The sequence below is a fragment of the Electrophorus electricus genome, chromosome 23 (assembly GCF_013358815.1).
Source record: "Electrophorus electricus isolate fEleEle1 chromosome 23, fEleEle1.pri, whole genome shotgun sequence".
NCBI classification, from domain to species: domain Eukaryota; kingdom Metazoa; phylum Chordata; class Actinopteri; order Gymnotiformes; family Gymnotidae; genus Electrophorus; species Electrophorus electricus.
The window spans coordinates 10,854,653-10,869,949 of record NC_049557.1 but is presented as its reverse complement, the minus strand read 5'-3'; the positions used below and the strand labels follow the sequence as shown (position 1 = coordinate 10,869,949).

At 45.1% G+C, this 15,297-nt stretch overlaps 3 protein-coding genes across 8 annotated transcripts in view; 2 read left to right on the top strand and 1 right to left on the bottom strand.

Moving 5' to 3' along the window:
- Positions 1 to 51: 51 nt before the first annotated feature.
- lrriq3 (leucine rich repeats and IQ motif containing 3) lies at positions 52 to 5,078 on the bottom strand. 3 transcript variants are annotated; one of them, XM_035521935.1, is made up of 9 exons: positions 4,991 to 5,078; positions 3,706 to 4,006; positions 3,237 to 3,560; positions 3,004 to 3,134; positions 2,714 to 2,849; positions 1,473 to 1,550; positions 1,292 to 1,394; positions 468 to 1,171; positions 52 to 297 (listed from the first exon to the last, which is right to left on the bottom strand). In XM_035521935.1, the coding sequence occupies exons 2-9, from the start codon at positions 3,967 to 3,969 to the stop codon at positions 76 to 78; spliced, it is 1,962 nt and encodes a 653-aa protein (XP_035377828.1). In that variant the 5' UTR covers positions 3,970 to 4,006; positions 4,991 to 5,078; the 3' UTR covers positions 52 to 75. The 3 variants fall into 3 exon arrangements, with proteins under 3 accessions (XP_035377828.1, XP_026881052.2, XP_035377829.1); XM_027025251.2 differs by lacking the exon at positions 4,991 to 5,078 and adding an exon at positions 4,293 to 4,402; XM_035521936.1 differs by lacking the exon at positions 4,991 to 5,078 and having other exon boundaries at positions 3,237 to 3,556; positions 3,706 to 3,777.
- fpgt (fucose-1-phosphate guanylyltransferase) lies at positions 4,517 to 7,776 on the top strand. Of its 2 annotated transcripts, XM_027025261.2 has the most exons (4): positions 4,517 to 4,876; positions 5,046 to 5,213; positions 5,300 to 5,392; positions 5,746 to 7,776. In XM_027025261.2, exons 1-4 carry the CDS (start codon positions 4,801 to 4,803, stop codon positions 7,125 to 7,127), a joined length of 1,719 nt encoding a protein of 572 aa, XP_026881062.2. In that variant the 5' UTR covers positions 4,517 to 4,800; the 3' UTR covers positions 7,128 to 7,776. The 2 variants fall into 2 exon arrangements, with proteins under 2 accessions (XP_026881062.2, XP_026881061.2); XM_027025260.2 differs by lacking the exon at positions 4,517 to 4,876 and having other exon boundaries at positions 4,924 to 5,213.
- A 761-nt stretch (positions 7,777 to 8,537) lies between these two features.
- The window catches only part of tnni3k (TNNI3 interacting kinase), a 32,191-nt gene continuing 25,431 nt past the window's right edge, over positions 8,538 to 15,297 (top strand). For 2 of the 3 annotated variants that reach the window (XM_035521933.1, XM_027025257.2), the window contains exons 1-13: positions 8,538 to 8,651; positions 9,214 to 9,322; positions 9,598 to 9,683; positions 11,322 to 11,419; positions 11,769 to 11,879; positions 12,051 to 12,149; positions 12,323 to 12,461; positions 12,698 to 12,842; positions 13,032 to 13,136; positions 13,492 to 13,586; positions 14,395 to 14,544; positions 14,744 to 14,830; positions 14,952 to 15,008. In XM_035521933.1, coding sequence (XP_035377826.1) covers positions 8,612 to 8,651; positions 9,214 to 9,322; positions 9,598 to 9,683; positions 11,322 to 11,419; positions 11,769 to 11,879; positions 12,051 to 12,149; positions 12,323 to 12,461; positions 12,698 to 12,842; positions 13,032 to 13,136; positions 13,492 to 13,586; positions 14,395 to 14,544; positions 14,744 to 14,830; positions 14,952 to 15,008 — 1,321 coding nt within the window. In that variant the 5' untranslated portion in view covers positions 8,538 to 8,611. Of the gene's footprint in view, positions 8,652 to 9,213; positions 9,323 to 9,597; positions 9,684 to 11,321; positions 11,420 to 11,768; positions 11,880 to 12,050; positions 12,150 to 12,322; positions 12,462 to 12,697; positions 12,843 to 13,031; positions 13,137 to 13,491; positions 13,587 to 14,394; positions 14,545 to 14,743; positions 14,831 to 14,951; positions 15,009 to 15,297 lie in introns of those variants that run through there. The other variant, XM_035521934.1, reaches the window with a different exon arrangement.

The following is a 15,297-nucleotide window of genomic DNA, read 5'->3' as shown; positions in this document are numbered from 1 at the left end:
GTGTATCTTACTGACCTCTGTGCTATTTAAGAGTCTTCTCAAACACGCTTTATTTAGCCAGTGCCTGCAATTCAGTTAACGCTGCTGATTTAAATATTTAAGGTGGACCACAGTTAAGTTGGGACGAGAGTGTGAGAGGTGAGGGAGTCTGGCTGAGCTGTGTGACAGAGTGCGTCCGGTCTGGAGTTCACACATGCCACGCTGGCCACCGGCTTTGGGAGGTATTGGTGCTGACTTAGAGAAGAGCAAAGCGAATTTTCCTGACACACTACAGCCTCTGTATGGGTATGCTGTTTCCTAAAGAGTGAAAAGCAGACATATAATAACAGCAGTTACGTTGGCAGTAGCAGTAGGCCTCGTAATTACATAAAATATTCAACTAAATATCCAAATACGCAAATATAAATGGCTCGTTAATGACTGTATTTGATATAGAGCAGAGAGAGGTGGTGTGTAAGGCGCTCTACCTGTTGTCCAGGTGTGTCCGGGCCTCCAGCCGTGGTGTGCTGCTTGATGGAGGCCACACGCTGTCTCCTCTCATGCAGAGCGTGTCGGAGGTTCTGTCGGGTGCAGTGTCTCGCGACGGCCGTCGCCAGAGAGACGTGCTGCCGGCAGAAGAGCTCGACCGTCTCCCGCTCCGACGCCTTCCTCCTCTTCTCCTCGAGGAAGCGGGCGTGCCTCTGACGGACGCGCTGCACCTCCTGCTCCCGCTGGGCTCTGCGGAGACTCATCGCTTCCGCCGCCTCCATCCGCTCCCGTTCCCGCTGCTCCAATGCCTCCTTTCTGCGGGACATCCCGAAGGCGTCGTGGCGACTGCAGGCATCGGCGCGGAGAGCCTGCGCCTGGACCACGCGCTCCACCCGAGCCCTGAGGTCCTCTGCCTTCTCCCTCGCCCGATACGCCCTCTCGATCTCCCAGAAAGGGGCGAGGCTTAGGCAGTTGGAGCGCTGGTCAACGAGACGCTTCTCTGCCGTGATGTTGGGAGGGCGGGGCTGCCGGAGGGAAGGTGCGTGGGCTTTCAGCTTGTGTAAATGGCCAATGGCATCTCGCACGTCCTGCCCGTCAGCTTTGCGGGACATTAGCATGTCAGCAAAGGGCTTGGACAAGTGCATTGTTGCCTTGAGGCCAAACAGACAAAAGGACTCGCTGTCCATGGCCTTAGCATCGAGATCTAAAGACAAGAAATGCGTAAAACAAAACATCGTTCAGCTGTGCACTACTACAACTGACTTTGACTTTCAAAATATCTGAGGTTTCTTTTGCTGTATTCTTCTGCTGTAGGTCAACTCACCGGAACTGGTTCTCCAACTCCTCGCGCCGGTGCCCTGCTGAGGGGTGTTGCATGGCACGGTAAGACTGTCGAATGATCTGGCACTGAGAGTATCTTGCAGGATCTGGTATATAATGAGCACACGTGAAAAGGAGAGCAGACAGCTCCGTTCAAATATGTTCAAACGTGCATGCGGTCTAACCTCCTGGCTTTCAGCTGGCACGACTTCGCTCAAGTTCATGTGCAGTTTTTTAATAGTTACATCTCCTCCTTTCTGCCCCTGTGTGAGAAACACCACAAGCTTATATGTCATTTTAAAATGAACTGTCATACTGCCCTTCATGAAAAGGCCAAGAGAGTGAAAAGGTGATAAATACTGCAACCATGACCACAGATACACAGCTGACACTTCCGGTATTGAAGAAACGTCAGAAACAGCACAGAGGGCGCCGGAAAGTGACAGAGCTTTAATAATATTATAATAATATAATAGCAATGATAGAATTTTATTTTATGTGCCTTTAGAATACCCATTAACCAAGAGATATACCTAAGAGTTTAATATAAAAATATAAGAGCTAATATAAAATAAAAATTTAAAAACCCAGGACAATATTGGAATAGGAAAAGCAATAAACCACAGTATACACATGTATGAGTAGATCTAGTTTACACATATAAAATAAGTAGCTCTAGTATACACATGTATGAGTAGCTCTAGAATACACACATATAATTAGTAGGGCTAAAATACACACATAATTAGTAGGTCTAGTATACACATATACAATGAGTAGCTCTAGAACACACACACAATTAGTAGGTCTAGTATGCACATATATAATGAGTAGCTCTAGAATACACATATATAATTAGTAGATCTAGTATACACATATATAATGAGTAGCTCTAGAATACACACATAATTAGTAGGTCTAGTATACACATATATAATGAGTAGCTCTAGAATACACACATAATTAGTAGGTCTAGTATACACATATATAATGAGTAGCTCTAGAACACACACATATAATTAGTAGATGTAGTATACACATATATAATGAGTAGCTCTAGAACACACACATATAATTAGTAGATGTAGTATACACATATATAATGAGTAGCTCTAGAATACACATAGCTATTTAATTCTGTCTCACAATATCATCAAGCAGTAACACACATATGTATATAATAAAATTTAAAAGTGATCTGGAGGAAACACCAAGGAGGTGAGAAGAATCAGACAAAAACCAAACAAAAGAAAAAAACCAAACAAAAACCAAACAAACATGTAACCTAAACTTCTACCGTGAAAAGGTCACATTCTGCACCTACAACCTACATTACCCAGGCTCACAAACTGATGGTAACGGAGAAAAGTGACTCCAAATCTGAAATGTGAGGAAACTGAAACAGGAAGCAGATGTTCAGTGATACCTGGTGGAGCTGACCATCTTGGTGCTCCTGGATCCAGGATCTTCTGGCGATTCCCAGAGAAGGAGGGGATGCTGGTGTACTGGCTGAGATTAACTTCCTCACCAACGATCTCCATGGCAACACACATCCACACCGTCTGCCAAAATGACCAAATACTGAAGCCGTTCATTGACAGCGTCATAATATTCAGTGGATTTATATCTGCCTAATATACAATACAGTTTCTCTCTCCACGTGTGTGTATCCAGAGGTGCATACACTGACAACACACCAATACAATGACAATTTACCCAAGACGTCTCCTGGTAAGGTGCCCTCGAATCCATTTTTGGATAATCAGAACTGGGGAATAGATGGCTTGGATCCTGTTTATTTCTGCCATAATTCCATGTACCACTTTAATTTCATTCTTATATGAATCCTAAGAGCAAGAAGACATAAAATCATGAACTGGATGGTTCTATTGTGGAAGTCATGGACATATCTATGAAAGTAAAGAATGAATATTAGTTTTCACACTAACCAGTTTTAACTGTGGATACAGATTTACACAAAACTGAGGAGCCTTTGCTCTGAATTTCGAAGGAAGGTGCCAGTCTTCCATGATTTCCTCATCTGAGATAACATGGTTATCGAGGGCCTTCAGAGTCCAAATGCTGTTAATGACACAGTGCCTATAGCTGACCTTCAAACTGAGTGGGGTGTCATACAGAGTCAAGGCTGACAGACGTGGGCAGCCCGAAAGACCAGTAATATTTTTCTTCGACACCATGTTGTTGTCGTGTAGGTTGAGCACTTGCAGATCTTTTAGATTGCTCCAAAACGAAGAGCCTGGAAGACAGACTATCTGACAAAGAACGCAAAACTGGGTTTAGTGACTCAATTCACACTTGAATCGGAATCTACTCCACTGTTTTTGTACTACTGTATAAAATTCAAACACACACACACACACACACACACACACACAGAATGTTTAAAACCATGCCAACCTGATTCCCTCTGAGATCCAGCTTCACTAAATGCACACACTCAACGAGAGGATCTATCCTGGTCAGGAAATTGTCAGCCAGGATGCAAATTCTCAATGCTTTGCAGCCTCCGAGCTGGTCCAGTGACTTTAACATCAAGCTGCTCAGGGTGACCAACACAACCTCCTGTAGGTCGGTGGGTTGCTCCCCTGGTGTTGTGCTATGTCCATGTTTCAGTATCAAGAACTCAGAACAGTTCACCAGAAAAGCACTCTGTGCTTCCATTTATGGTTTTCCTAACGGCCACGTTATCACTGAACCGCTGGAGGGGGGAAATCATTGTTATATCAGCGAAAATATGCTTCTCTGTGACTGGAAGACTGCAAATAGAAAAACAATATCCTATTTATACAAATTTTTTATTGTCAGTCCCTAGTAACATTTACAGTTTAGGACAGTGGTGTAGATTTAATTTCACCTTTGTAGGGACACCACTCACACCACCAAACCCAACGCATTATATGAATAGTGTGAGCAGGAATTACCCAACAAAACCAGGCCTAGGTTTGGGATTCTAGTTTTCAAAAGCTCTGAGCATGTCGCCTTACCTGTAATGGTAATGTTACAGTTGCCATGACAACCGAAGTTTGAAAACGTGGTCTCTCATTATTTGTTAAGGTCACTGCGTTTTATTACGTATTTTTACAGCACGTCGAATTTCATGATAAATCAAAAGACTAAACTCATGAGGTAAAAATCTCATGAAAACAAACAAACAAACAAAAAACCCAAATTAAATACAAGAAGTCAGGTTTTGTCACGTGTCTAAGAGTACGGAAGTGCCGATGTAAACACGGATGAAAGACGTAGCTAGCAAGCTAACTAGCTAGTTAACTGTGCTAATTTTACCTTGAGGTTGTTTATGCTAAATAGCATATCAATTACACACATTTACTATAAAGCTTACTATGCTACAGTCGTTTATTATTTTTTTTTAAATGAAATTGTTTATTGTGTGTCCATTTAAGTTACCTAACCGCTAGCAGGCTGTCTAAACTTGCTCAGTTTAAACCAAGAACTAGCTCAGCTAGCTAGCTGGTTAGACAACTATTTATAATGACCGAACACGCCAAAAATATACATCTGGAAAAAGCCTCCAGAAAGAAATTGGAAAAATTCAACAAAATGAGGGGTATGGGAAACCGCTGAGGATATACGTTCATTATAAGTTATGTGAAGCATACTGCAGATGCAACCTCAATCCACAGTGGACTTAGTGATGTGTCGCTTTAAGGGTGTGATTTACCATAAAGCTTTAAAGCGTATTACTGCCATTTATCTTTACGCTCCGTGTTTTACAGGCGTAGAGGTGGAATCTGGAGAATTCTGGGACCTTGTGGTTCTCACTGCGGTGGATGAGGAGCAGAAACGCGCATACGAGCTTCAGATCCGCCACAAGTGCGACAGGAAGGAAATACCCCTTGGCATTCAGTACCACGTGATCGCGGATCCCCCTGGACGCAAGATCGGCGAGTACCACAGCACGTGCTGCTCTAGAACTAACACGTATTCTACAGCCTGAAAAATGCTGATCTCAGGTATCCCCTTCTTACAGGTAATGGAGGGTCAACTCTTCATTCTCTGCAGCTCCTGAATGATCAGTACGGGGAGGCCCTGTCCAAATTCAAAGTCCTTCTGATACATGCTGGTACTACATTCCTTAATGTTAATCTCCCATGTATAATTTACAATATCTTTTTATCAGTCATGTGTTTGATTTTAAATCATATGGGCACAACACACACACACACACACACACACACACACACACACACACACACACACACACACACACACACACACACACACACATACATACATACATACATACATACATATATATATATATATATATATATATATATATATATATATATATATATATATGTATGTATATATATATATATATATATATATACATACATATATATATATATATATATATATATATACATACATACACACACATATACATGACTCCTACACTGACTATTCATCCAGGCGGGCTGAGTCAACGTTTACCCAACGCCAGCGCTCTTGGGAAGATCTTCACAGCACTTCCCATGGGAGAGCCTCTGTATCAGATGCTGGAGCTGAAGATGGCCATGTACGTGGACTTTCCCCCTCACATGAAGCCGGGCGTGCTGGTCACCTGTGCGGATGACATTGAGCTGTACAGCACCAGCGAGAGCGTCATGTTCCGTAGGCCGGGATTTACGGCCCTTGCCCACCCCTCGCCGGTCTCCATCGGAACTACGCATGGAGTGTTTGTTCTAGAAGCAGCCAGGGATTCTGAGATACGTGACATGGAATACAGAACCTGTTTCCAGTATTTGCATAAACCGAGTGTCCAAAGAATGCACAAAAGTGGTGCGGTGTGTAGAAACGCGGATGGCGACTTTGTCTATACTGACAGCACTTACTACGTCGATTATGGCACGGCAGTGATCCTGTTGAACCTGTTTAGAGACATCAGGCCTCTTACGTGTGAAGTAGATGCTTATGGAGACTTCCTCCAGGCCCTTGGGCCAGGCGCTACAGTGGAGTACACTCAAAACACAGCCAATGTCACCAAGAAGGAGACCAGCCTCATGGAGATCCGAGAGAAGATCTTCTATTGCCTCAGGGGAATGCCACTCAATGTCATCCTGCTCAATGAGTCGAAGTTCTACCACCTGGGCACCACAGAAGAATACCTGTTCCACTTCACCACTGACCCCTGTCTCAGGGGAAAGCTTGGCCTCCTCCCAGCCGCCTTCAGTGTTTGTCCGCTGGAGGTGTCTGAGGAAATGGCTGCTCCGCACTGTGTCATGCACAGCGTCCTTCATCACAGTGCCTCTGTATCGGAGGGCAGTGTGGTGGAGTACAGCAAGCTGGAGTCTGCAGCCACAGTGGGCACGCGGTCCATTGTCAGTGGCTGCTGGGTGGAGGCGGGGCTCTCCGTGCCTAGGGAGACCTTTATGCACTCCCTGAGTGTCAGGCTGGGCGGTGGGACGGGCTTTGTGACCGTGGCGTTCGGCGTTCAGGACAACCTGAAGCGGAGTGTGTCCAGCCCTGCAGATATGAAGGACCTACAGCTGTTTGGAGCTGCTCTGGACCACTGTGCGAGTTGCTGGGGGCTGTGCGCTGAGGACGTGAGGTTCTCAGGGGACGGCAGTGTATGTAACCTCTGGGACTGTTGCCTCTTCCTCGTCTGTGAGGACCTGAAGTGCTCGTTTGCGAAGACATTGGAGATGGTATGGGCAGTGCTCGGAAAAGGGAAAGTGACTTTGCCCAAACACACCAAACGGCTCTCGCTACGGGAGGCCCTACAGAACAAGGACTTGGAGCAGATGCTGGAGTTCAGAAAAACACTTCATGAAGAAATTCTCCAGGCTGGATGAACCCTTGCCCCAAATGGCAGCATCTAGAATTGAGAAAAGGAGGAGACAGATCACAGTTTGAACATGTTTCAGGTCTTTATTCCCACAGAAGTCCACTCTTTCCCACCTAAAGAGAGCACTACCGGTCATGCCTTCTGGACCCCCAACTCCCACAGCCATGTGAACTTGTTGTGAATGGAATCTCAGAGTGAAACTCTGGGCTTGACCTTCTTACCCTGAGTCTTCTAATGACAGGAAGCTGTGTGATCATCATCAGTACTGTGCTGAAGTGAAGAACAGTGAAGAAACATGAACTTTTTAGTGTGGTGCATTAGAGGAGCTCCACTGGTGTTTTAGTGTGGCGCATTAGAGGAGCTCCACTGGTGTTTTAGTGTGGCGCATTAGAGGAGCTCCACTGGTGTTTTAGTGTGGAGCATTAGAGGAGCTCCAGTGGTGTTTTAGTGTGGAGCATTAGAGGAGCTCCACTGGTGTTTCATCTAGGGTGACTTTTTTGCCATTGTTAGAATGGGTGATGCAAGGTATGGCATTTCTGAAATTTACAGAATTTATTTTTATTTTAAAGTTTGGATATGGAAATAAATGGATGTTGACTTTTATCATTAAAATAGATTGTTTGAAAATGGATATTTTTCAAATTTCAGATTTTTATTAAAAAAGGAATGATGTTTATCATGATGTTTATTAAAAGTGTTGATTACTTTCACTTATTCAAGAAAAAATGACTCAAAAATGGACACAGCTGGATAAGAGTACAGCTGGATAAGGGCACAGTTGGATAAGAGTACAGCTGGATAAGAGTACAGTATCCATGCTCCGGTTGGGAGGTTCACCCAGCTGACCCTGTGCTTAACAACTGTGGCTCCTAAAATGATGAATATCACCTACAAAAGGTCATCATGTTTAGTGTTATACATTTAGAAAATAACTAATGAAAGTGCATTTACAAAGCATCTGTTTGAACCCCCCATCAATACCTTTGTGATGTGGTTTTGTTCATTTTGTATTTGGATAATGCAACGTGAAAGGAGCTTTAGGTGTGCTGTGCTGCCGACAAACGTTATGGCCCCTTCTTAGTTATTCCACCTGTTAGAGAGAGAGAGAGAGAGAGAGAGAGAGAGAGAGAGAGAGAGAGAGAGAGAGAGAGAGAGAGAGAGAGAGAGAGAGAGAGAGAGAGAGAGAGAGAGAGAGAGAGAGAGAGAGAGAGAGAGAGAGAGAGAGAGAGAGAGAGAGAGAGAGAGAGCGCTCCAGCCTCATCGTTGCGCTTTTGTCACTGGCATACACGCGCACACACACACAGGCTTGCGGGGTGCTCAGCTGTCTCTGCTGTCACACATTCCGTTCCAAGCCGCAGTTTATTTTTAGCAGGGCTGCCATGCTCTGTTTTATCTGTCACCTCCCTATTGTGTTCGGTGGAGGAGCTGGTTTTCAGCTGCATGACAGGCTGGTCCTGGGCTCGCTGAGAAGGCTTCAACTGCGCTGCTCCTATGGGGAACTATAAATCCAGACCCACACAGACGTGCACAGGTAAAAGCTCACGGCTGTGCTCCCGGTTCGCAGTCTACTTGTGTGCTATTAATTGCATTGCGGTTCAGTGATTTTCAGGACAAGGTGGTTCGGAATCCAGTCCTGCACAGAGAAAAATCCGTTTAACTTCCTGTAATTAGTCCAACCAGTGTCTTTATTAACCACTGGTGGTTCATTTATGAAGAAGGCAGGTATTCAAATCACTGCTCCCGGAGGTGCAGCTATAACAGTCAGGGGTGATGACAAAGTGACCCCTTAGCCATGTATATTGTTCAATTAACTAGCGATGATTACAAATCCGAGAGAAGGCAGGGTTGTGTTTTTCTCTGCTCTAACACGCCAGTGGTCTAAATTGGGTGCTACAGGCCAGAGGGAAACTAGTGCCATGCACAAGGACTGCAGTGTAAGTGATAGTGAGTGAGATAAGAATGTTGGCCAAGGCCTGTTTTGGCAGACTGAGCAGACTGTAACTGAAGACTGAAGCACTCTTAGCTAATAAAAGTTCGTAAATCCTCCAACAACGGTGCACCCTCGCCATGGGTTATTGTACATTCCTCTACAGATGAGTGGAAGAAGAAGGTGAGCGAGGCGTACTCCGTCATTATCGAAAGACTCGAGGACGATCTGCGCATCAAAGAGCATGAGCTAGCTGAGCTCCAACACGTGTTCAGGTGAGGAGGAAACGCACACTGATTCAAGGCTCACGGTTACATAAGAAATATGAATCCTGAACTTTGTTCCTTTGATAAAGCTCTACAAAGATGCTTACCTCCCCGTGGACGTGTGAATAAGAGTGAATTCATTCTACTGTTTACACACAGTGAAAGCATTTGTTTTATTATTTTAGTCCTTATTGATTTGCTCAACTTGGAGTTTGTGAATATCAACAGGTTTCGGGTGCATAACATTTTCTCTTTCCCCCTGCGATGGCGCATGCATGCCGCAGCTCAGAGGAAGCGTTCGGCCAGGTGAACGTGAACTACCGTGCGGAGGGCGGACTGTCACTCCTGCACCTCTGCTGCATATGCGCGGGTAGGAGCTCAAGAGGACACGTGTGCTGGGATGTGCCACGGCTGATGTTCCCAATAGTTCCCAATAGATTCCCAATAGTTTCTACAAAGTGGTCGCTAGTCTTCTTGGGACCCACCCAAAAAACAATAAATATAAAACAAGCAATATTTAAAGCCCAACAAACAAAAATGCAGTATGAAACTAAAAACCAAAACAAAACACAAATAAAAGAATAAACAATAATATATCTATAGCTAAACTGAGTACTGTAGAGTTAACACAAACATCCCTACTACCAAATAAAAACACACTTTCATAGTGTTTAGTGCTGTCACGTTTCCTTCTCCTGGTGTAGCGCTTCCCACAGCGATGCCTTCAAGCGTTTGTTTGGGTTTCTGCTCCTGGTTTTGCTTGGGTTCTGTTTTGCCATGCTTCCTTGTTCAATTCCCTGCCCTTCATTGGTTTCTGCTTTGTCTTAAGTCTCATTATTGTGTGCATTTAAGCCCTGTAAGTCATGCATTTATTTAATACGCCTCATTGTCGGTTATTGACGCTATCCTGGTTGTTGTGTCTGTTACTTGCTAGTGCCTGTCGCCTCGGCCCTGCTTGACATTACAAGTACTCACTCCTAACTTTACATCCTTACCCATTTTGTAGTTATTTGCAGATCTACGTTTAGATGGTCTCTCTCAACTCCACCCAAGTTGGCAAATAGGCAGGACAAAGCTGAGATGCATCAGCACACATAACTACACTGGAAACTTAACAACTGTTTGAATCATATATGAAAACTGAAAATAAAGGTGGATCCAAACAACTCCCCTGAGGGACACCATCAGGGACTTTTTACTGCCAGAAAAACTGCCATGTAAATATATTCACTGTGTTCTATCAGACAGGTAACTGCTCTACTCAGTAACATCAGAAGCTACAGTTAAATCCAAGCACACAGCTCCAACTAGCTGTCCATCATCCATATGAGTTACCCACTGATCGGTTATGTGTGCAAATGCAGCCCTAGTAGTGTGACCTGGTCTTTACGCATGCTGTAAGTAATACATTTCTACTGAAATCATTAAACATTTGATTAACGACGATCTTCTCCAACATGTTACTCAGCACAGGGAGTAGACTAGGAGGTCTACAACAACTTCTATTTTTAGGTAGAGGTCATAATTTTAGACTCTTTCCATAACACCGGACATGTTCCAGAGAGTAGATGTGGGTTAAGAATATTACATATTGATTTGGAAAGTAATCTAGCTGTAATTGTAAAATGTTGCATGTATAGTTCTTTATTTATTGGCTTGTTAAGGTCCTACAGCAATCGCTGTTCCTTTGAAGTTGCGATCCATACAAAAGTGCCTTTAGTTCACCCTCTAGGTAATTACCAACTGGACAAGATCCAGAGTAGAAACAGACCCAGACTTGGTAGTTCCCAACTAATCAACCAATCCTGTATTACACCAATACTGGAACCTTGATTTGCTGATTAGGGGTCTGGTTCCTGCAAACCCGATTCAGGGCCCTAAAAAACAACGTAGCAATATAAACCAAACCGTAGTGAAGTTGCTCACGTCATGTCTTGAGAAAGCCAGGGCTTCAGAACTGAGGTCCGAGCTTGCTCTCAGCCTTGCTCCTCGTCACTGCATGAAACAGGAAACAAGAGTCACATCAGGACCCTGATGCTGAAGGGCCTCCGTCCCTCCCGACTGACGCGTAATGGCTTCACAGCCCTACACCTGGCCGCCTATAAGGTAGACCCCGTCTTCTGATGGACCACCCTAACAGAGACCATGGACCTTTGGCAGGGTACCGCTTGCCCCAAGCCCTTGCTGGAGGTTACTCCTGTACGAGCACCATGGTCCTGTGGAGATATCAGATACTAGTGTGTCCTTAGCAAAGCTTTGTGAGGGGAAACATGAAGCATTACTATTGGCTGAGAGCTGTGTGTTACTGTGGAAACCAGCTTGGGGCAGTGTGATAGCACAGGACTATTCAGTACACATGCCTGCGTTCACAGAATGATGTTGGTGTTTTGATGGTGAAAGTAGGTGGTGATTGGGGGATATATCTCTTTTTTCTTTCCCCCTCCCGCTCTCTCAGGGCAATGCGGAGCTGGTGACTGCTCTGTTGCACGGCGGAGCCGACATCCAGCAGGTTGGCTATGGGGCCCTCACTGCCCTGCACATCGCTACCATAGCAGGTCATGACGAGGTGAGACCTCAGATATTAACCCAGCCTGCAGCAGTAGACCTGGAGCAGGGCAGCTGTTTGGTGGCGACTTTCATATGAGCTGGAGGAAATTAGTAAAAGCTGGTATTTAATGTTGTTGGATGTGTAGCATTTCTGTGTGATGAAGGTCAATGTTTGATGCTTTTCTCAAAGGCTGTTGACATTCTCCTGCAACACGGGGCATATGTTAACGTCCAGGATGCTGTGTTCTTCACCCCGTTGCACATAGCAGCCTATTATGGACATGAGCAGGTGATCAGACTCCTTTTCTTGACCTTGGAGACCTTTATCCTTACAGACACACACACACACACACAACACACCTCAGTTATTATTCATCCGGTGTGTAGAAATATGCCAAAAGTCACTGAACTGTTAGTTCATTTGCATGTACGTTTTCACCCCTGTTCACACGCTGCAAACAGGTGTGTAAGCTACTGCTGAGATTCGGCGCGGACGTGAATGTGAGTGGGGAGGTGGGCGACCGGCCCCTCCATCTGGCAGCCGCCAAGGGCTTCCTGGGAATCATCCGCCTCCTGATGGAGGAGGCGGAGAAGACGGACGGTGAGAAACGCTGCGCTCCTCCATCCGGCGGCCCGCCTCCTGCAGCGCCGTCTGCGATGTAGCATCATCTGAGCCTGGCTGCATCTCAGATATCCACCGTAAAACACAATCTGCTCAGTGGCTTAGCAGCAGCAGTTTAGATACATGAGGGATGGGAGTTGAGGCCAGATCGGACAGCAGGGTCTGGACGGACGAGAAACGGTTACCAGGAGTGTGTCATTTCCCTCTTTGAACAGTAAATGCTCAGGACAACGAGGACCACGTGCCGCTGCACTTCTGCGCCCGGTTTGGCCACCAGGAGGTTGTGCGCTTCCTGCTGCAAGGGAACTTCAGCGTGCAACCACACTCTGTGAACATCTACGGGGACACGCCCCTCCACCTGTGAGTTTAGCAGGACAGAACAAGATAGAACTAAAGACATCCAGTTTTAGTGCTGCTAGCACTTAGTCCAATAACATAATCCAGTGGTTTCCAATCTAATGGCAAGACAGGTGTGCAATGTGTGGGTCTAAAGGGTGCTGGGACTGGTCTATGTGGGTCTAATGTGAGTTGTTGTGCTGTTTTTTGCAGGGCCTGCTACAATGGTAAGTTTGACGTGGTGAAGGAGCTGGTGGACTGCACAGGAACAGACAGCCTGTCCAAGGAGAACATCTTCAGCGAGACAGCATTTCATAGGCGAGCGACTCGTCCTCATCTGCACCGACAGACCCAGACCTGTTCACAGACCAGACAAGCCTTCATCCACTACCTCTGCTCGTCAACACTCCCCCAAACCCAAGATACAGCATTAAAATGAATTTTGTTATTGTTTTTTCACAATGTAGCTTTTCTACAGCCCACAGCAGAGTGCCAACATCATTTAACCCATAATGCAATATAACCGTCCTATAGCTTATGGTGTGGAATATGGCTGTTCTATAGCACTTAATGTGAAATGGGCTTCCTATAGGCCAAAGTCTACATGTCTGTGGACATAAGCCAATGGTAAGTAACTTTATCTTGATCTGAACCTTTCCGTTGTCTCTCGTAGTGCCTGCACCTACGGCAGGGACCTGGAGATGGTGAAGTTCCTAATCAGTCAGAACGCGATGAGTATCAATCACCAAGGACGAGACGGACACACGGGTACCCCAATAAAACACACACTGGCACCCCAATAAAACACATGGGTACCCCAATAAAAGACAAACGTATGCCAATAAAACACACGAGTACCTCAATAAAACACAAGGATACCACTATAAAGACACATGGTTACCTCTATAAAACACACAGGTACCCTAATAAAACACACACAGGTACTCCTATAAAGATACACGGTACCCCTATAAAACATGCACAGGTAGCCCTATAAAACACACGGGTACCACAATAAAACACACATGGGTACCTCTATAAAGACATACAGGTACCCCAATAAAGCACACATGGGTACCTCTATAAAGACACATGGGTACCCCCTATAAAACACATGAGAACCCCTATAAAGACACACTGGTACCTCTTCTATAAGGACACATGGGTACCCCTATAAAGACATATGGGTACTCCTATAAAACAATATGGGTACCCCTATTGAGACACATGGGTACCCCTATAAAACACACATGTACTCCTATAAAGACACACAGTACCCCTATAAAACACACACAGGTACCTCTCTAAAGACACATGGGTACCCCTATAAAGACACACGGGTACCCCTATAAAGACACACATGTGCCCCTATAAAGACACACGTGCCCCTATAAAAAGAGTGAGAAGTCACAGTACATGCAAGATCAGTTTTACTGATACGCAACTTTTACACAAAAAGCCTTTTACCTCATTTTTTCTTTTGCTTTTATATGGTTTGTCTTTTGTTTCTCTTGTGGATCACACACATCCTGTATCGTGTGATTGTCGACTCCTTGCTTGACCCCTGCTGTGATAGGTCTGCACAGTGCTTGTTTCCATGGTCACATCCGCCTAGTTCAGTTTCTATTGGACAACGGGGCAGATATGAACCTGGTGGCCTGTGATCCCAGCCGCTCCAGTGGAGAGAAAGAGGAGCAGACCTGTCTCATGTGGGCCTATGAGAAAGGTGAGCCTGCGCTACCACAAGGCTTAGCAATACACGGTTGGCTCTTATTACATACACTGATCATATTCCAATATCATGCAATGTTTTCAATTTGACTTGTGCACTTATTTAATCAAACATATTAAAGGTTGTACTGAGAGGTGAAAGTTTAAGAAGGCTGTTATAGTTTTCAGGGTGATTTTGCATGTGATTTTTCTAGGACACGATGCCATTGTCACCCTACTAAAACACTACAAGAGGCCCCAGGAAGACTCTCCCTGCAATGAATACTCCCAGCCAGGAGGGGGTGTGATACTCACCATTCACTCAGACGTCCTCAACTATAGGAATTTATCCTGCTAAATGACTATATAGATCACTTCACTGTAATCATGTTTGACAGAGTGTGTTGTCGGTTTTAATTGTAGATGGGTCTTATGTTTCTGTCCCGTCTCCACTGGGAAAGATCAAAAGCATGACAAAAGGTACACACACACACACACACACACACACAAACACATACACACTACATGCACACACGCACACACAAATATGCACGCACATACACCTTCTGGAGTCACAGGGGTGCGTACACACACTCAGTAACACCCACAAATACACACATGCACACACGAACGCATGCGCGCACGCACGCACACACACACACACACACACACACACACACACACACACACACACACACACACACACACACACACACACACACACACACACTCTCATCTTTCCTGTATCGGCTTTGTACCTTCCTCAATT

Excerpts from the sequence above, each read along its gene's own strand:
- lrriq3 (XM_035521935.1), bottom strand. The coding sequence starts at position 3,969 with ATGGAAGCACAGAGTGCTTTTCTGGTGAACTGTTCTGAGTTCTTGATA. Across the intron at positions 3,561-3,705 it reads TGGATCTCAGAGGGAATCAG|ATAGTCTGTCTTCCAGGCTC; the intron begins GTTGGCATGGTT and ends GTTCTTTGTCAG. Across the intron at positions 3,135-3,236 it reads TGTATCCACAGTTAAAACTG|GATTCATATAAGAATGAAAT; the intron begins GTTAGTGTGAAA and ends TCTTGCTCTTAG.
- fpgt (XM_027025260.2), top strand. The coding sequence starts at position 4,934 with ATGCAACCTCAATCCACAGTGGACTTAGTGATGTGTCGCTTTAAGGGT. Across the intron at positions 5,214-5,299 it reads TCCCCCTGGACGCAAGATCG|GTAATGGAGGGTCAACTCTT; the intron begins GCGAGTACCACA and ends CCCTTCTTACAG. Across the intron at positions 5,393-5,745 it reads AGTCCTTCTGATACATGCTG|GCGGGCTGAGTCAACGTTTA; the intron begins GTACTACATTCC and ends CTATTCATCCAG.